This window comes from Alligator mississippiensis, chromosome 2, assembly GCF_030867095.1.
Source record: "Alligator mississippiensis isolate rAllMis1 chromosome 2, rAllMis1, whole genome shotgun sequence".
Classification (NCBI taxonomy): domain Eukaryota; kingdom Metazoa; phylum Chordata; order Crocodylia; family Alligatoridae; genus Alligator; species Alligator mississippiensis.
This window is the reverse complement of record NC_081825.1, coordinates 263,097,558-263,117,319: the sequence shown is the minus strand read 5'-3', so window position 1 is coordinate 263,117,319 and position 19,762 is coordinate 263,097,558. Positions and strand designations below refer to the sequence as shown.

The window sequence follows — 19,762 nt, the reverse complement described above, 5'->3', positions numbered from 1 at the left end:
CGTAGAAGGGGCTACTCAGGCCACGCCCCCGCCCCTCGGGAAGGGCTATCACGCAGGGGCGCCGGAAGTCGGAAACGGCTAGGGGCCGCCGGGACGGGTAGTCCTCGCTGCCGCTCCCCGCGGGAAGGGGCCGGGGCGGCGGGAGTGCGGCCTCGTCGGGCTGTGCGGCGCGGGGAGCAGAGCGGGGCTGGCCCGAGCCCGGCGGCGGCCCGATGAGCCGCGCGCGAGCGGACGAGGACGAGTACTGGCACAGCTCCAAGTGCCGCGCCTTCACCTTTGACGACGACGACGACGAGCTCTGCCAGGTGCGGGGGGGCGCCGCATGTACCAGGGGCGGGGCGGGGGCGGGATCTGCCCTGCAGAACCACCGGCCCCGGACAGCTCCTTGAGCCCTGGGCCGAGGCGGGACGGGAGCCTCCGAGGCTGGGGCGGCCTCACGTCGGCCTCACTCGGCCTCGCCTTCCCTCGCAGCTGAAGGAGTCTAAGCGGGCCGTAAACAGCCTCCGCGACATCGTTGACGATGACGACGACCTCGAGCGGGTCAGCTGGAGCGGGGAGCCCGTGGGCAGTAAGTGCGGTGCCGGCGGTTCAACTTGGGGCGCAGGCACAGGTGCAGCCGGGCTAGCTCGAGCTCTGCCACAGGCACTTCTGCTGTGATGTCGGCTCTCACCCCTGGGGTGAATCCTGCTGCTTCCTGATCTGCCCTTCGCAGCTACAAGCGGGTGGTTGTGTCTGCTTGGCCTGTTAGGAGGGGGGTGAGATGAAGTTGCAGGTGCGTGAATAAAAGGGGGGTGGAAGCAGACACGTGGCCTGTTCCCTGGCATTTCTGCCCATAGCGCAGAGGCTTGACGTCTTATGTCTGAGATTTGTTATGCTCAAAGGAAGGCACCTGTAGAATTAGGGGTGATGAGCTATTCCTACTCTGCCACCTGAACTGTTTCTCCTCGGATCCATTGTGCCTGGTTCCTGAGCTGTAGGCAGCTGAATTAAGCTATTTTAGCTGAAATGGAGACCAAATAAGAGCAGGTTCATCATCTTACAAGCCGGACGGCACGGAGCTCAAGCCCACCACAGTGCTGTGTGTATGCTGCTGTCTGAGCCGGTAGCTTCAGCCTTCAGAGCAGCCGTGTTTGTGCAGTGCCATAGGCAGGCCCATTGGCTTTGCCCTTCGGTGCTGCCCACATTCCTTTGGGGTCCGTGACCACTGGAGGCTGCTGCTGAGGTCATTCAGTCATCAGCCAACCTGTGAATGTGGATGGACTCCCCAGAAAGTGGGTGTTGCACAGAGCCACAGATACCTCTTAGGAAGAGGCTTAAAATGCAGTTGAATCCTAGTGCTGGACCAAGTGAACCTTCACCCCCACATTTAACGAGTGAGAGGTCAGAGGGCGGCATCACTCCCCTCATGCTATAAAACATTCTTTTCAGAGTCCGCTCTTTTCATCTTCTGACTTTGATTCTCCTGCTCATGTTTCCCCTTCCCTGCTGGCCTCTTCATGCCCCTTCCCTCTGATTAACTGTGTTTCTGCTTTCCCACGTTCAAAAGTTTACAAGTGGTCAAAGTGGTAGTGGCGTGACTGTGGAAACAGACAGACAGATGCACATGCTGCCTGCTGTGCCGAGATGAAGAAGGAAGGGCATGTTTTAGTTATCACCACATCCTAGTTTGATGGCAAAGCCCATTCTCGTCAGGCAGCATATCAGTCTCAGTGTGGCAGTACCTAGATGGGAATGCGTTGTTCCTTTCCAACCCAAGAAAACCTGTATCTTGGAGCAGGGAATATGCTGTGCCCCTACAGTCCCTTTGAATGTTCAGGAGTGTATTAATGATCTGTTGTAACTAGGGGTGCACCAATAGAGATTTTTTGGGTCATATTGATGGCCAGCTTTTAAGGAGGCATATCAGCTGATGCCAATCCAATTTCTGATACAGCTGCATCCAGCTAGTAAGTCTGTTGTGGTAGACAGTTCAACACCCTCCATGGTGAGGGAGGGAGTGGGGCTGGGGCAGGGCGTGGGCCGGGGGGCATGGGGAGGGGGAGCATCTCCTGCCAGAGGATGGGCCATGTGCCCCCAGATCTGTGCAGGATAGGGCAGGCTGAGCTGTGGGCTGGGGCCAGGGCCAGGGGCTGTGCCGGGCTCTTCCTGGTGGGGGGGAGGGGGCTTGGCCACGCTACGCTCGGGGCAGGTGGCAGCAGCGCTGGGAGGTGGGGCTATGGGGGAGCTACAGTGAAATTTGGGGTGGCTGCAGCGCGCCCCCCCTTTCCCCCCAGTAGCTGCTCTCCCAGCACTGCTGCTGCTGCCTGCCCCAAGCACAGCCCAGCCCAGCCCCTGGCCCCAGCCTGCAACTATAGCTCTCTCTGCCCAGTGCAGATCCAGGGGCACATGCCCCCTCCCCCCACCCCGGTGTTTTCCTGGGGTGCGTGTAGCAGTGGGAGCCACTCCCCCTCCTCGCACTCCTCAGATAAGCCACAGCTCTGTCCTGCACCCTGCCCCACGCCAGCTGGGCAGCACCACACCGTGTTTGGGTGGGGGGGGGGGCATTGAACTGTCTCCCCACACCTCTTCCATCCCCACTCCCCTTCTATCACAACAGACTTACTAGCTGCATGCAGCTCTACAAGCTTCCAGGTTGCGCTCCTCACTACCTGCGTGCTGCACTGTGGCTACGTACATGCACGGGGTATTTATCAGCCAAATTATCAGCCACTTCAGGCAGATTTCTGATATAGTCAATTTGCTTTATATCAGTGCCGATCCTATATCAAACTGATGCATCAGTGTACCTCTAATTGTAACATTCATTTAAGCCACATCTGCATGCACAATGCACTGTGCTGCTATCTTTCCAGAGATGAATGTGGGCAGCTTTTTAAACATCATCCCATCAGCTGGGGCCTCTTGAGCATAAATTGACAATGTTTTATAGAGGCAGGACATTGGCTGCAGTGGTTCCCCTGCTTTACCTGTAGCAGGTTAGGGTATTAAGTGTATGCTGTGTCAGTGTTGAGGGTAGTCTTGTGTAGAGTTTAGATGATGGTTGTATGGAATAATTTGGCTGGGGATGATCCTGGCTTAGGCAGGGGGTTGGACTAGATGACTTCTGAGGTCCGTTTTAGCCCTACTTCTCAATGACTCTATATGATTCATAGATGTAGGGTTGGAAAGGACCTAAGTAGATCATCAAGTCCGACCCTCTGCCTTGGGCAGGAGAGAATACTGGGCTCATATAATCCCAGCTAGGTAATTGTCAAGCCTCCTCTTAAAGACCCCCAAGGTCGGAGCCAGCACCACTTCCCTCGGAAGTTGGTTCCAGATCCTAGCTGCCCTGACTGTGAAATAATGTCTTCTAATGTCCAGCCTGAATCTACTCTCAGACAATTTATGGCCGTTATTCCTTGTTACTCTGGGAGGTACACGGGTGAACAGGGCCTCTCCCATTCCCCGCTGGTTCCCCTTGATAAGTTTGTAGACAGCCACCAGGTCCCCCTTCAGCTTTCTCTTGTAAAGGCTGAACAGGTTCAGACCTCATAGCCTCTCCTCATAGGGTCTGCCCTGCTGTCCCTGAACCATGCGAGTGGCCCTCCTCTGGACCCTCTCGATGCTGGCCACATCTCTCCTAAAGTGCGGCACCCAGAGCTGGATGCAGTAGTCCAACTGTGGCCTGACCAGTATTGCGTAGAGGGGGAGGATCACCTCCTTGGCCCTGTTTGTGATGCATCTGTGGATGCACAACAAGGTGCGGTTGGCCTTACTGACCACGTCCTTACAATGGCGGCCCATGTTCATTTTGGAATCAATAATGACTCCAAGATCTCTTTCTGCCACTGTGCGTTCAAGAAGGGAGTTCCCCAGCCTATAGGTATGCTGCTGGTTCTTACTGCCCACGTGCAGTACCCTGCACTTGTCAGTATTGAATCCCATCCTATTTTCATTTGCCCACCCCTGTAACCTGTCCAGGTCGAGCTGTATCCTGTCCCTCCCTTCTAGCGTGCTCACCTCGCCCCAGATCTTTGTGTCGTCAATGAATTTGAACAGGGTGCTTTTCACCCGCTTGTCCAAGTTGCTAATAAAGAGATTGAACAGTACGAACCCAAGGACCGACCACTGGGGGACCCCACTGTCCACATCCCTCAAGGTCGAATATGACCCGTCCACCACCACTCTGTGGTTGTGGTCCTTCAGCCAATTTCCGACCCATCTGACTGTGTAGGCATCAGTGCCACAGTTGCCTAGCTTTTTAATGAGAATGGGGTTGGAGACAGTGTCAAGGAAGTCCAGGAAGACTACATCCACCGTGACACCTGCATCCATTGATTTTGTGACCTGATTGTAGAAGGCAATCAGGTTGGTCTGATGGGACCTGCCCCTAATGAAGCCATGCTGGTGGTTGCCCCTGAGCATCGTCCCCCCTACCGGTCCTTCCCATATGTGCTCCATGAGTCTGACCGCTATGTGCTGTTTGATGAACTAGTACAATATCTGTTTAAGAAGGTAAAATATAGAATCCAGAATTGACCAGAGCATGCAAATTATTATTTTCATTATCTAGTGTCTTTGTTTCAAAGATGGCAGTTTTATGTCTTCTTTGTGAGTTACCAGCATTGTTCTTTTCCTGTAGGCATTTCTTGGTCGATCAAAGAGACAGCCTCCAGCAGCGTTAGCCCTCCTGAGGGGAGCCTACAGAAGGGCTCTTCTTCCTATGCAGCCTTACCGAAGCAAGCCTCCTCGTACTCCTTGAGCAGCTTCTTCAAAGGTAAACTCCCCTACTTAGCAGGGGCAAAAAGACCTTACAGGACTGTCCTAGAAGGTCTCATTTCCTTGTGAGTATTGCAGAATAGGGAGTAGCTGGTCTCTGATTAGTCCACAATTTGCATCAGTTGCTTGTCAGTCATCACCAAGCACATCAGACTTGTATAAAATGGGGATGGGCTGATGTGCCCATCAAGATAAAGGAGCAGTCTGTGGAAGCTGCATCATCCAGAAAGCTGTGGTCCATGGAACAGAAAGTTGCTTGGATCAAGATGGAGTTTGGCATGTTGGGAGCTGTAGTTTCCACCAGCTGCCCATCTACTGGAGAGGAAAACGGGTCCATATGGAACTAATCTGGCCCATGTGGCCTACGCTTGGTTCTCTCTTCTATAGAGACAACAGGTAAATAACCTTCCCTGGAGTCAAGAAGGCTTCTAGTGTTGCATGCAAGATACTAGTGACAAGACCTTAGCATTGCTATGGTTCAGAGAGAATTGTGTTCTGCAGGAGTTCACCTCTGTCCTCTCCAAAGCTGAATTTTCTTGAGCGTCCTCTCTCCCATAGCTTGTTTTTATGGCTGCCCCCTTCTTGTATAGTAAGTGCCTTAGTGCTGGTGAAAGGTGCCAGGATAACAGTACCAGAGACTGAAGATTTCTGTGCGGCCATAGCCCAGCTATACCTAAGCAGTCTCACCTTCCCCCTTCACTGACCCCAGTATATCTTGATCTTTAGAGGTAGCAGGGAATTTAGACTCCATATTCCTGTCCTTGGTCTCTGGCAGCAAGAAGCCAGTTTCTTTGAGTGTTGAAGGTAGCTTGTGTGACAGAATGTAGGTTTGCTAGGAATTGGTCTGAAAGCCCCATGTATTTTCTCAAAGATCAGCCCTTTCTATACTGACATAAGCTGGGACACTGGTTTGGAGTACAGTTCTGCATGCTATTTCCTCAGCTCACCAGCAGGAGGAAAGGTGGTTGAAAACCCCTCACTGTTATTTGCTCTTTTCTTTCAGGCAGAAACAAACTTGGTAGTTTTCAGTCACTTTCTGATGGTAAGGCATTTTTATCCCTAACTTGTGGTGGGAAGGGCTGAAGGAGAATATTGTACATTTTCATAGGGGACTTCCACACAAATGATTTACAAAGATGTGCAAGTCTTAGTTTCCTGATGAGGAAACTGAAACACTGTACTCAAGTCATCAGGGGCTCAACAAAAGTTCAGTGCAGTGATTTGTGGACACTGATGGATGGTTTCTGGATGGATTATGGATTCTGATTGAGGGTGTGAAATTCCTGTATCACTGTATGTCTGCGTGTAAACGAAATCCACCATCTGCTGTCAGGGCTGTTTCGTGCATTGCTGAGACCAGGGACAATGGTTCCCATGTGAGAGACAACAAGTGGCTGCATCCCAGGTGAAACTGATTTTCTCCAGCATCTCTACGGGGGGGTCAGATTTGGAGATTGGAAAATTCCCAAATAAAAGTCACATAGGTCAGGTGTTAAAATCTCAGAGCTAGAAAGAGTGGGAGTAGAGGACACAAGTAAACAGACTTTCAGAGATGGAGCAGTCTTAGGCAGAGAATAGCAACTGTTGGTCCCGCCAAGGAAGAAGAAAATTCTCTGCAGGTGAGAGAGGCTCTATGGTTTAGAGGTGTGAGAGGATCCTGGATTCTTAAGACAATAACCAAATCCACTGTAACACACATGAATGCTGAGAAAACCGAAGCAGGGACTTAGGTACAGATGAGTGTTTGGTCTGTGTCCTGTGCCAGGTAAAGTAAGGCGTGACCAGCTTTAGGAACTCTAACGATATTTGTTATTTGATTCAACTATTTCCTGTCCCTGAAGAGGGGACCTGCAGCCCAGGGTTTCCACAAATGTGCCGATGTCTGGGAAAGGCTTCAGCTATGGAGGGCCAGTGCCAGACCTGGGGCAGCTGGGACACAGCTGCCCATCATTGTGAAGTGGCAGTGGACAGTGAGCCTGTGCTCAGTGCTAGAAAGAGCCAGAGCTAAGGGAGCTGCAGAGTACAAGGGCCCAGTGTGGCCCAACCCAGCTGCAGCCACTAGGGGGAGCTTACCGGGGCTGTGACTGGCAAAAATAAACTGCTGTCTCCTGACTCAGTCCTGCATGTGAGGCTCTAGACATGCTGCCTTCCTGTCAGACCTAACCCTCCTGTGTAGAGACTCCTTAAGGTTTGGGAGGAATGTCAGGTTCTAGTCTATATGTTATCAGACTCTGCCTTGCTAGGTCTGCGCCCATTCCAGGGTTTTGTGGGCTCTGCTTGGTCCATGGGGTTCTCTACCTAATCTCTGGGCCTTCCACTGAAAGAAAGCATGCTGGGGGTGGAACTGAGGCCCGGAAATGTTGGGAAGTGGGTGCAAATGAGGATTTTGGATGTGTTATTCAGGGTGCTGCCTTTTTCCTCCACAGCCCTCTCTGATGCAGGGGTTAAAAGCTATGCTCCAGAGCTGCGCAGACCAAAGGCCGACTACAAGGTGGGAGGTTGTGTGCATAATCCCAGGGTCACATGGAAAGTTGCGCAGAGTGGAAGAGGGTGGGATAATGGGGTTTCATGGGGAGTGACCAATCCTCCTTCCATTCTGGGGAGTGATGGGAAAGCATCCAGACAAGAGGTACAGTCCTTCTTCAGCCAGGAGGCAGCCCTTCACAGTAATAGAGCCTCAGACATTCCCTGTTCTCATATAGAAGGGAGGAATGCTGATGTGGACCCTAGCATTGTGTTGTCGTGTCATGTCCTGCAGGGGGCCCCCCCCCATTCCTGCCTGAAGAGTCCTTCAACCTCAGCACAGGGCATTGCTGAATGATGCTTTGCTTGAAAGTCCTGCTACTGCTGCCCCAGCATTGACATTGGAGATAGCCTCCCAGCAAGAATGAAGCTGGAAATTGCAGTATTGTTGCAGGGTTGGGGGCATTGCTCACAGAGCCACAGCTGCAGCAACATCTGCCTCCGAGGAACTGCAGTAACATACCGATCCTTGGTGGTGCTGTCTTCCTGAATATGCTGCTTCTCTTGGCTGTGCCCTTCGAATCCAGCAATGATGCCAAAGAGGAAAACCTATATTAAAAGAGTCCTGTCCTGACCTGTATCCCAGGCTCCCCCAGAGGTGATTAAGCAAGGAAAGGGATTACATCGTGTATCAAATGGAGGTAGAAATACTAGTGATGGAATGAAATGAAGGCAGGGAAAAGTTCTACCAGTTTACGGAACAAGCTTCCTGACAGGTGGATCAGGCCAAGTCCCTGTCTTTTAGGGAGAGTGGTGGGGTCCCTGTTGCTTGGAACATTTAACATTAAGCTGTGCAAGGCCCTAGAAAAGTCCTTCAGGAGCCAGTACTGCATGGATCTTGTAGCAGAAGGGGCTGGATGGGACCAAAGAGGAATTCACGAGACCTGAATGAATGTTAAAAAGTTGACCTGGTTTTTTCTTGTTGCAGCCTTGTTGGTTCCCTCCCTCTCACTCTGCTTGAGGCAGCAATTCCAACCTGGTCACTTCCCTTTCCTGTCCTAGGGTTTCCAGGTCTGTCTGCTTTGCGTTGCCTGTGCTGCAGGGGAAGGCTGGCCCGAAGAGGCCATTTGGACATTCCCTGAATCCTTCCATCACAGTCCAGTGTGTGGCAAATTTCTCTGCATGTTTTTGCCCCCATAAAAACAGCATACAGGGTGCAGGCTACTTGAAGTGGGGGAAATCTTCCTTCTGTGATACAGCTGCCTTATACACAGGATAATGCACCTCACTCAAAGCTGCAGATAGCTGTTCATTTCACCTCTTGGCTCAGTCAGCCTGCCACTATGTGGGTTTTGAGCAGAGGTCACTGCTAGCTGAGGGTGATTGGAGAATATCTCCTATAACAAAACCACTGCAGCAGCTGCCTGCAGTAATGCCTTTGGCGGAGAACCACATTCTGACTATGCCGCCTGGGGACCAAACCTTCCCTTTCACTGGGGCCCTGTGTGGTTGGGGTGAGGTATTTTGACAGGGTAGCATCAGGGGGAAGGACGTGCCCTTTCTGTGCCTCTATCTTTAGGATAGACTGGAGGTGGCTCATACTAGCTTTGTTGCAGTGGTCACCTTCACCAGCAGGAGCAGTTCATACGCACATGACAGCTGGCCTCCTGGGCACTGGGCTTTCTTGGCACCTGTGGTCCCAAGCAGTAACCAAATCAGTCTGCCTCCCTCCCCCACCACAGCTCCAGGAAAGAGTCACAGCTTTGACATCACCTCCCTGTTTAGACTGAATCAATCACCCAACCCAGTCCCTGCTGTTGTCATGAGTTGGAAAGGCTATGGGGAAACTCCTTCCAGTTGCTGCAAGCCATGTGAAGAATCTTCACTGCATCTGTCCCAGCTGTAACCAAAATATGGGAGAAGCTCCCCAGCAAAACCTGAGGTAGCTTGATCATACAGCACTTCTAGAACTTCAGAGGCTGCCTTGTGCTCTCTTGCAGGATTACAGCAGTGACTGGAGCCCCAAAGACACCGTCAGACGGATGCAGAGGGGCAAGGTGAGGACATTACTTTTCCATGTGCTTGTAAGAGGGGAGCCTGGGTGTTCTCAAGCTGCTTGCCATGCTTCCTTTTGCCCATGTGTGGAAGAATTGGGGAGGGAATCCAGGCTGTTAGCTGCATGACCCCAGCAGGAACAATTTTCCAATGTCCTGTGCCTACTTAGGGCTTTATCAAGTAGCAGAGGAGAAAGCAGAGGACAGATCTCAAAAGGCCATGCCAGGCAGCCAGCATACATAAATCATTGGGTTGCTGCCAGAGCCTTTACTACTGCTGAATCCTCACAGCTGCTCCCATGGCCTGAGGTTATTTTTAGTGCTCTGGCTTCACAGGCTCATCATGGCAGAGCACCTGGGGCCACCTGTGGGGTTTTGTTTCCCATTACAGTGGGTGAAAGGAGATGGGTGACAGGACACTGTGGCTGAAACTCTCTACATAAGAGCTGTAGTTGACTCTGTGGGTTGTTTGAGTGTGTCCCTGTCTGTCTTCCCTTTTCGCTCCAGGTCTGCTCACTAGAGAGGTTCCGCTCCCTGCAGGAAAAGTTGATGCTCCTCGATGAAGCAGTTGCAGTGCATGATGGGAATGTCATTACTGCAGTGAGTCCTGCTCTGGCTGTATACCCCTGGGTGTAGTTGGGAGTGTGGCTGACAGGATGCCCCCTTAAAGGCTCCCTTTGTCTACTCAGCTATTCAGTTCCTTATTAGTGTAAGGGCTGTTGAGTTGTGACCAGAAAGGGCCACAGCTGAGGGCCTTGAAGCTCCATGTTCTTAGCTGCAGCTTCAACATTAGTTTGCTCAAAGCTGTCAGCATCATTTCTGAATCACTTCATCCTCTTGTATGGGATAGATCGAGCTACCTGCAGCTTCCTTCAGAAGAGTCTTCAGGATGAGAGGTGGAAACCTGAGATTGGGTCCATGCAGCATGGAGATTCTAGAGGGCTTCTCATGTGGGCATAAGTTTTTCCCAGCATCTTTGGCCTTCCTGTGCATTGGCCGTGTTCTAGACCAGGGGCACTCAACCCCTGGACAGCGAGTCAGATCCAGCCAGCAGGGCTTCCCATAAATTTGGTGGTGGGTGAGTGGTGGCACAAACACTGGTACTGCTCCTTTCTGCCAAATTTCAAGACCTGTAAGGAGTCCCAGGCCCTCTACACTGGATTGGGCACCCGATCCCAGTGTGCAGGGTTAGGCAGGGGTAGTGCCAGGGCCCAATCCTGGCATGCAAGGTCAGCACTAGGTCCCAAGGCCCAACCTTGACATGCAGGGCCAAAAGGTTGAGCACCACTGTTCTAGGCTGTCTGACCCTTCCTACTCCAGCTTGGGGAGTGAGGTGGTGTATGCAGTCAGTAGAGTCCTTTGGAGACCTCCAAGATATGCTCTTCAAGTGCCCTCCATATTCTTACATCTTGGTATCATTTAGCCAAGCTGTAGAACAGGGTCTTTCAACCTTTTTAACAAGTGTACCCTTTCTGTCTCAAAGTTTCAGCTCATACCCCTTTATAATATTTTTTTGTTTTTAGATGGGGGGTGGCAGATCAAGGCCCCACAGTGAGGGAGGGAATGGGTCTGAGGCTGGGGCAGGTGCTGCACAGCCTGGGTGGGTGGCATGGGACAGAGTCCCTAGCGGCTCATTTAGGGAGCACGGGGAGGGGAGGGCACGCAACCTGGGAGGGCATGCAGGGGGGTGCCCCCAGATCTGTGTGCAGGATGAGGGCAGGTTGCCACTGCGGAGGGGGCAGATTGAGGCCCCAGCGAAGGGGGAGGGAGTGGGGCTGCCCAGCTAGGGTGGGGCATAGGCCTGAGCCACCCCAGGGGCAAGAGAGAAAGGGCAGCTCCCACTACGACGCACACCCCTGGGAGGGCATGTGGGCTTCTGTCCCTGGATCTGCGCAGAACAGGATGGACAGCACCATGCTCTTCCCAGAGGGGTGCTGGGCCAGGCTGTGCTCCAGGCAGGCAGAGGTGGTGCTGGGACAGGGGCTGTCACAGGGGCTGCAGCCACTCCAGAATTTGCCATAGCCCTCCCAATGCCCCCTCCCACCGTAGCCCGGCCCAACACCCCCTCTGGAAACAGCATAGCGCTGCCCTGGCCTGCCTCAGCAGCCCATCTCACCCTGTGCAGATCCGGGGGCACGTGTCCCCCATGCCCTCCGCCCTCTCTGCGTGTGGCTCTGTCCCGTGCCCTGCCCCAGCCCCACTCCCTTCCCCACCACTGGGGCCTCATTCTGCCCTCCCCACACCCCTTCCCCTGCAACAGACTTACCAGCCAGACCCGGCTGCTCTCCACACTTCCAGGCTGCACTCCTGGACGCCTGCTGCTGCGCTGCAGCTGCGCACACTGACACAGCATTTATCAGCCACACTATTGGCCATGTCAGTTCTGCATACCCCCAAGTACCTTTGTAAGTACCCCTAGGGGTATGCGTACCCCCACAACCACTGCTGTAGAAGATTCAGCAGGTCTGCTTGCCAGCTCAGGGAGTGGAAGGTATCCTGGGTGTCTATGGCCTGCCCAGGGTGCCAGTACATGCCAGTAGTACTCAGTAAACGTTGCAAATCCTGAGTGGGGTTAGGACATCTGTGGCTGACTGAACTTCCCAGGAAACTTCTGACAGGCCTTACCTGATGGCAGCATCTGTCTGGATGCTGGTTAGGATTCATTGGCTCAGCTAAGGGATGTTTATTCTGCTTGCAGGTTCTGATATTCTTGAAGAGGACACTGAAGAAAGGTATGTATGTCTGTGAGGTGACTGGGCCCTGTGTGTTTCTCAGTGAAGAGGGAGAGGCTCAATTCTCTTGCCTACAGCAAATTGGGGACAGAGAAGGGCTGGGATGTTACTTCCTGTTCACCTAACCAAGGGATCTGTGCATGAGTAGGACACTCCCTCGATTCCAGGTGCAGGGGGAGGGGTTTGGTGCTGGTTGGGGAGCTTCTAAGAGACTCTGTACAAGGTAGTGGGGGTTGGGGTGAATGAGAGACCCTATACGAGAGGAGATAGAGCTATGTACCACAGAGTGTTCATCTAATAGCCTGGTGGATCTGGACTCGCTTCCAAGACAACTGGTCACTAGAGGAGGGCTGTAATTCAGGTTGCTGGGTTTTGAAGATCTTTTTAGTTCTCCTCCAGCTTCTAGCAGCTCCACCCATCCTGAAGCAGCCCAGGCCTGGCCAGCAAGCTGCTTTCAGGTGGCTCTTCACTGACATTTTGTGTGCATCTTCCCACCCAGAGATCCTCTTCCGTGAGCTGGAAGTGCGGCAGGTGGCTCTGCGCCATCTCATCCATTTCCTCAGAGAATCAGAGGAACAGAAGCTACTCCTTGACCTATTCCGGTAAGGATCCCTGCTTGTCCCGTGGCTTGCCTGAACACCCCACCTGTATCTGGACCAAGCACTGGGCAGTGCTGAGTAGAGGTAATTCTTTCTTTCTCTTCACAGGTTCCTTGACAGAACTGAGGAGGTTGCTGTGAGTATTCCCAGGGGTTGTCATTCTGTTCCTTCTCGTCTGTGTAGCTTGTGTGAGGTGGGGATCCACAAAGAGGCTGCAAGCAAACACCTGATATCTCCACTCTCCACAGCACAAGCTGCTGTGACTGGAGTATGGGGCTGGGAGGGGCTGGTCAGCAGGGGGCATGGAATAATCAGCTTGCAGGTTTGAACCCACGTCTCCCTTTGTGGAAGGGGTTTCCTGAGCCTACTCCCTTCAGGGCAGCTCTTTCTTTTCTGTCCTCTCCCTTCAGCTGTCCCAGTACCGGGAGCATTTGAACATCCAAGATGCGGATAAACGAAAAGAGTTTCTTAAAGGCTGCATTGGGTAAGTAGAGAACATGGGGAGACTGGAGATGTGGTGGAGAACAAGAAGTGCAGGCATCAGGGGCCAGTAGGGTTGCTGGGACATACAAAGTTAAAGGGTCATATTCTCACTGTTGCATAGAGGTTTTGGTCACAGGCCCCAGGAGGAGCCTGGTGCTTACTAGTCCAGCCTCGTTTTCTCTTAAGCTGAGGATGGAGAGGTCTCGGGAAGTTGCTTACCGTTTTGGCTGATGAGGTGGGATGGGGGTGCCTGGTGAAGTTCTCTGAGGAAGTATCAGTTGCAAGGTTCTGAGCTCCCTCCATGCAATTTGCTTCCTTGATTGGAGCCCATTGGAAAGAGCAGTGAGATTGTAGGAAGGTGAGAACTTGAAATTGTACTTTCTCTCCCAGAACCTTGAGGTGGGTGAGGCCAGTGGCAAGCAATAGCACAGGGACTGCATCCCTAGGGCAGTGCTCTGGGGAAGCGGGGTCCCTCCAAACACCATGTAACAAGAACTGCTGACATTGACCATCCTTTTTTGCTGGCTAGGCTGCCATTTTCAGCTGAAGATGCTGCTCATGTTCAGGACCATTATACACTCCTGGAGAGACAGATCATCATTGAGGTAAAGAGCCTTCTCTTTGGCAGTGGGGCTGTTTGAGAGCTGTCTGTGCTCCAGCATCAGACTGGCCTGTTCTGAAAAGAATGAGAAGTTGTCATGGCTTTAGCCAGTTGGTCTGTGATCTTTTAAGGTCATGCAGGCCTTTGTGGTAGGCAACCCACCAAGCTGTTGATTTGTGACTTGGACTACGTCACATGCTGGATGTGACACTCAGACTGAGAGCTCTGAAGTCCCATTGAGCTGGTTTGGTTGAAATTGGGCTCATTCCCCTGAGAACTGGGAGAGGCCTGGCTCAGCAGCATGGCTGGCCTGGTTCTCACACAGTTTGTCTTCCCCCAACTCTTCTGCAGGCGAATGACCGGCACGTGGAGTCATCTGGGCAGTCAGAGGTATTTCGGAAATATCCCCGAAAGGCCTCGATTCTCAACATGCCACTGGTGACCACCCTCTTCTACTCTTGCTTCTACCACTACACAGAGGCAGAGGTGGGTGCAACAGTGGGAGTGGTCAAGGGTTCTGGCACATAATGCTGGTGCCCTTGATGTGGGTCATTGAAGCTTTGCTAGTGTGCCATCTTCAGCAGCTTAGGAAGGAGGTTTCACACCCCCACAAGGCCCTCAGAGAATCCTAATATTCCAGAGTAGAATCTGGCCCCTCTGAGCTTTGAAAGATGGCCATTTTCACCTGTCACAACAGCTGTTCCAGAAGCTGTGGCACCTTGAGCTACTTCCAAGATTGCAACTAGATCTAGCATATAAGAGATTCACTTGACTCTTGTCCTCTTGAGCCCCAGGTATGGAACAGTGACCTCCCGAGTATTGAGGGAGCCCCAGACTTGAGGGCATGGGAAGGACCCACTCCCAGAGTGCTGAGGAGGAGATGGGAAGGGTCTCTTCTTCCTGTAATCTCCATTTCCAAACTAGCACTAGCAGCCTCAGTACAGGCCTGGATCTCAGTCTGAAGGAATGAGGGCCGCAAGTTCCAGGCTGAATCCCTATCCCCTTCCGCCTGTTTCCTCTTCAGTGTCTGTTGTTTGTGTGTCTTTCTGCAGGGGACATTCAGCAGCCCAACCAACCTGAAGAAAACCTTCAAGGTGAGGAGCACCAGTTGAAAAGAGCCAGGGGTGGGGCTAGGGACTGCCAGCAGTGTGGATTGTTCACTCAGCAGGGGAAGGAGTGCTGCTGCCATGAATGGAAATGCAGGCATAGAGCTGATCCTGAAGCACAGGCAGAAGGGAAGCAGGAGCAGACCCAGCTTGGTGGTTGGGTAGCATGTGAGCTGTGTGGGCACTGCTGGGCTTAACTGGGACCCAGACCCATCCAAGGGACAAGGGAGGAGGCTTGGCTGTATGAGCCGGCTGGAAGTTCTGTGGGGAAGCTGGGCTTGACCAGCCCCTTGTGCTTTACTTTGAGCCCAGGCTCTGAGAAGTGTTTCACTTTCCTGGAGTGAGCTCCCTTGGCCTCACCTTTCTGCCCTTTGCTGACCCTGTGTGAGGTGTTGCCTTGCTTCCTGTGTCATGAGAAGGTGAGATCCATTCACATCCCTACCAGCTGCAGTCTGCTGTGCCAGCTGGGACTGCTCCCCCCCAGCTATGGTGTAAAGAGTTGGCCAGGCAGGGGGCCTGAGCTAGGTAATGCTGCCCCGGTAGGGGTCACTGATTTCCTTCCTCTCCACTCCCCCTGCAATGCATTTGCTGTACAGCCAAGCTGAGCATGTGATTCATGAGGCTTGTCATCTCAGTAGCTGACATGCTACCCACCCACTCCCCTCAGAGTCTTGAGCTCTGCTGTTGTTCATACCATTTGGTGCCTTTGCCTTGCAGATCCCAGATAAACAGTATGTGCTGACGGCCCTCGCTGCACGTGCCAAGCTGCGAGCCTGGCATGACGTAGATGCCTTGTTTACCACCAAGGTGAGGGAGAGGACCCTTGGGGATGGGTCCCAGCAATGGCTGTCCCTCTGGCTCTAGGGTAGCAAACTGTCCACCTGCCTTCCTTCCTTACATGACTTATCCTCTGCTGATGTTGCTGTCTCCTGAGTGCCCTGCTCCAATACTGGGAATACTCTGGCATGCCCTGGAATTAGCAGGAGAACTGTGACTTGTTCTGCCTGGCCTCACTGGTTGGGGGCCTCGGAGGGAATTGCCAGAAGCTTCTCATAGGATGACTATCCTTAAAGCAGCTGAAATGGTTTCACTGCTGCTCCAGGCAGCTCAGCCAGAGAAGGAGCCTCCCTGGTGGCTGCCTTCAAGCCCTTTGTGAGCCCAGCTGCCAGGCCTAGCTTTAGCATCTGGCAGGGAAAAACAGCATCTTGTATCAAGGGTAGCTTGCTGCCCTGGAGTCCTATGAAATGTGTTCACTGGGTGGAGAAGTCCTAGTGGCTCTCCTGCTCTCCACCCAGGTCTGTTAGCTCATGACCCTACTCCCACCCTCTTGGGGGTACTCCTCTTGTAAAGCTTGGTGCTAATTGGGCTGTGGTTTCAGAACTGGCTGGGCTACACCAAGAAGAGAGCCCCCATTGGCTTCCATCGGGTGGTGGAGGTCTTGCAGCGGAACAATGCCCCTGTGCAGGTGAGTGAGAGAGGCTTCTTCTGTGGAGTGCATCAGGTACTTCGCCTCCTTCCATCCTTGCACAGACCTTTGGGCCACTGTCTGGTGTCCCTCTCACTTTTAGCACTGGCCCAAACCAGGAGGTCACTTAACTGTGCAGTATCTATTACCTGTGGAGTACTTGTTCCTTCCTGATCCACCAGGAGCAGCTTGGAGAAGGGGACTGATCCCCCGTGGCTGGTGCTTGGCTTCCACAGCTGAAGACAATGATGGACTTTTCCAAGCACAGCTTCTTTTGTTTGTACCAGCTCTGCTTCCAACACATGGATGTTGCAGACATGTGATGTCCTCTTGGACAAAGCAGCTGCCAGGGAAGCAACTTGGTGGAGGTGGGGGCTGTGAAGGAGTTAGCAGAGAGGAGCAGTAGCAGGTTCTTTAGGGTTGGATTGTAGGATGTGATGCTCCTGAATGAGCCAAGCCATCCCTCTCCCAGGCAATACATGTAATGCTGCCCGCCGTAGGTTTCTACACCCTGCACTTGCGCTAAGGATTATTTTAATCTCTGGGAGTGGAACTGCCTTGTTGATGGATTGGAAGGGTCCTTTAGCCAAGGTTTGAGGCTCCTTTTGCCCCCTGAGGAGTCCTAAGCAGGCTCATCCCATCCACTTGCTATGCTGGGATCACAGAGCAGGGCCAGCTCTTAAAGCAGCCTGGTTCCTTCACTACCCATAGAGAGGTTGGTAGGCTGGAGTGGGGGTGGGAGGGCAAGTACCATTACATTGAGCTCTGATGATGCGTCTTCTCTTCCTACTCAGGTGGTGCAGGAGTATGTGCGCCTGGTGGAGGACGTGGACACGAGGTTGAACTTGGCCACAAAATACAAGTGCCATGATGTAGTTATCGACGTGAGTCCCTGCTGGACATGGGGGAGGGTAGTGCACAGGCATCCTGTCCCCTTGCTCGGTGCACTTGGGTGGCAACAGGTTCCCTATAGTCCCCTCTACTTACAGTTGTGTGCCCAGCTCCTTTTCCTGTGGCTTTGCTTTTCCCTGTAGCTAGTGTCTGCGTCATCCTCCCAAAAGTAAGCAAGGTGTTAGAGCAGCCCCTGGGGCTTGTGTCTTACCCAGCATTGGCTGTCTAGATTCAGTATGTGGGGGTGGAGGGGCAGGGGAAAGGAGTGAAGCCTGGAATCCTTGGGCTGAACACTGGGATAGAGACCCACAAAGAAATCCGCTTCACTTAGCCAGGCCCTGGTGTTGCTGTTTTCCTAGACATACAGAGACCTGAAGGATCGTATCCAGCTGCTAGCATACAGGTGTAAGGTGGAGCGGGGCTCTTCAGAAGAGGACAAGATTGACAGCATCCTCAGTAACTCAGTAAGAAGCAGTTCCCCTGAACACACAATTGTACAAAGCCTGCAGAGCTGCTGCCTTGAGAGCCTCATCTGAGATGGGCAGGAGATTGGTTGGTGCCTTGCATTGGGATCTTTCTGTCATTTTGACCCCTCTTCCTGCTAGGAAGGTACCAGTCTAGGTCACTGGTGCTCAGCCTTGTTGATCTGGCCTGTTGGGGGAAGCTGCCCCATTTGTCCACAGGCCACATCCAGCCAGTGATCTCCCATCTGGCACCTGGGGCAGGTGCAGTGGGTACCATTCTGTCACACAGAGGGGGGCAGAGGAGCAGCCCAGCCCCAAGCTTGCCCCACAGGCAGGGGGTGTGACTTGGCCCTGTTTGGGAGGCAGAGGGGGAAGGTGGCCCCAACCTGGCTCTGTGGGGGCGGGGAGCATGGCCAACCTTAATGCCTACTGCTCCTCCACCAAATTTCCTAACCTAGAGGGATCTCTGCAGGTTGGATGCCAAAGCTCCATGGGCTGCATTTGGCCTGTAGGCCAGAGGTTGAGTACCCTTGTCTAGGTGGAGGGAGTTTACTGTCAGGCGCTGGATGCACAGATAACAGGAGTGGCAATCTGCTGCAAAGAGATGGTTATCTTCGCTTTCAGGGAGATTTACAGGGATGAGCTCCTTTCTGATGGTCCACTGTGGGCACAACCTGCCAAGTGACACTTTTGCGGCCAGTTGGAATTGAAGGGTTATTTTCCCTCCAGTGCTGAATTTTGAGCCTGCAACAAGTCACTGTCTGACCTGAAACAGTGCGTCAGGAATGACTGTGTTAGGATCTGTGCTCAGTAGGTTGTGTCCGGCAAGCTCCTTTTTGTCCATGCCTTGGCTTCTCCAGCTGTCCCAGAGGAGTCCTGATCCACCCTCCAGAGAGATTGGGAGGTTCTGTGTAGAAGGATGATCTCTGGCACTCCATCACTACTGTTTGTACTGCTTGCATGTCACTCTTTTGGAGCTGTGACACTTGCCTGGTGAATTTCACTTCCTGATTCTAGTCTGTTTCTGCTGCTGGTTCCATTACCAGCCCAGGGCTGCTGGGTTTGGCTTCCCCACACTGCAGGGAAATGCTGGACTTTTATTAAACCACACTGCAGTGTTACTTTATAAACCTACGCACCTTGTCATTTGCTGGCCTCTGTGTGGGGCCTGTTGTCTTTCATGGTGCTTGGCTGTGTTCCCAGGGATCTGAGCTGCAACCAGCATTTATGCTTAGTTGCATTTTATTTTGCTTTTCTTTCAGCAAATCCGATGGAAGAACTGAGAACTATCTGCCCACCATCCCAATGTGCCATTGCCTCTGCCAGTGAGAGGGGAAAACCAGAGAGCCAGACTTGTCACCCATGGAGCAAGCTCCATTTCTCTTCATTGCGTGGTTTATATCTTGTTGAGCAGTGCCTAGGGCTCCTGGACGAGCAGGTATCCAGGCTGGGGCAAGGCAAACCCAACTCTCTGGCCAGTGAAATAAGATGCTAACAAACCAGCACTGATGCTCCTGTAATGGACTAAGCCCTGAAGTGGCTGTGGCTTCAGTGTACAGAGAAAAATAGGCCAAGTGGGTGCTGCTTCTGCTTTGTACAGAATTAGGGCTCCTTCAAGTCAGAGAAGGAGGACAGTTGCCCTTAACTAACCCTTTCAAAGGATAGAGGTGACCAGCCCCAGTGCCACCCCAGCTGGCTTGGACTCAGGCAGTGGTGGCTGTGTCAAGAGCAAAGCCCTAGGAGCCTCCGATGTTACCCTAGGAGAAGCAGCCTTCAGGGGAACTTCTGTAGAGTGCCAAGGGAATAACCCGACTGCCTGGGCTGCTGCACCAGCCCTTATGCTCGGAGAAGCTGGGAGCTCTGGAGCTTGGGTGGATTGTGGAAGAATTGCTGATCCCTCCCTGCAGGGGCTGAGCATGCCAACTCCAGGAAGTTCCTTGGAGCTGTTTCTTCTTCCTGGGCTTTGTTGGGAAGGTTTTTTGTTGCATCCTCCCCAGAAAAGGAGATTTCTCCCAGGCTTCCTGCCAGCTTCGTTTCTTCAGACCTCATCTCTGTTCCTTAAATAAAGCTGCATCCTGCCTCTACATCTGGCTCCTCATTGTTTACTTCCTGCTCCAAGCATTTTGCAATCACCATGAGCCCTGAG

At 52.8% G+C, this 19,762-nt stretch overlaps 1 protein-coding gene across 2 annotated transcripts; it reads left to right on the top strand.

The window, feature by feature from the left end:
* Positions 1 to 53: 53 nt before the first annotated feature.
* VIPAS39 (VPS33B interacting protein, apical-basolateral polarity regulator, spe-39 homolog) lies at positions 54 to 19,700 on the top strand. Of its 2 annotated transcripts, XM_006263775.3 has the most exons (19): positions 56 to 305; positions 472 to 568; positions 4,622 to 4,756; positions 5,762 to 5,800; positions 7,185 to 7,249; positions 9,222 to 9,278; positions 9,783 to 9,875; positions 11,974 to 12,007; positions 12,507 to 12,609; positions 12,715 to 12,742; positions 13,017 to 13,090; positions 13,619 to 13,694; positions 14,042 to 14,176; positions 14,743 to 14,784; positions 15,514 to 15,603; positions 16,175 to 16,261; positions 17,056 to 17,145; positions 17,512 to 17,616; positions 18,879 to 19,700. In XM_006263775.3, exons 1-19 carry the CDS (start codon positions 213 to 215, stop codon positions 18,897 to 18,899), a joined length of 1,464 nt encoding a protein of 487 aa, XP_006263837.1. In that variant the 5' UTR covers positions 56 to 212; the 3' UTR covers positions 18,900 to 19,700. The 2 variants fall into 2 exon arrangements, with proteins under 2 accessions (XP_019334414.1, XP_006263837.1); XM_019478869.2 differs by lacking the exon at positions 14,042 to 14,176 and having other exon boundaries at positions 54 to 305.
* The last annotated feature ends 62 nt before the right edge of the window (positions 19,701 to 19,762 follow it).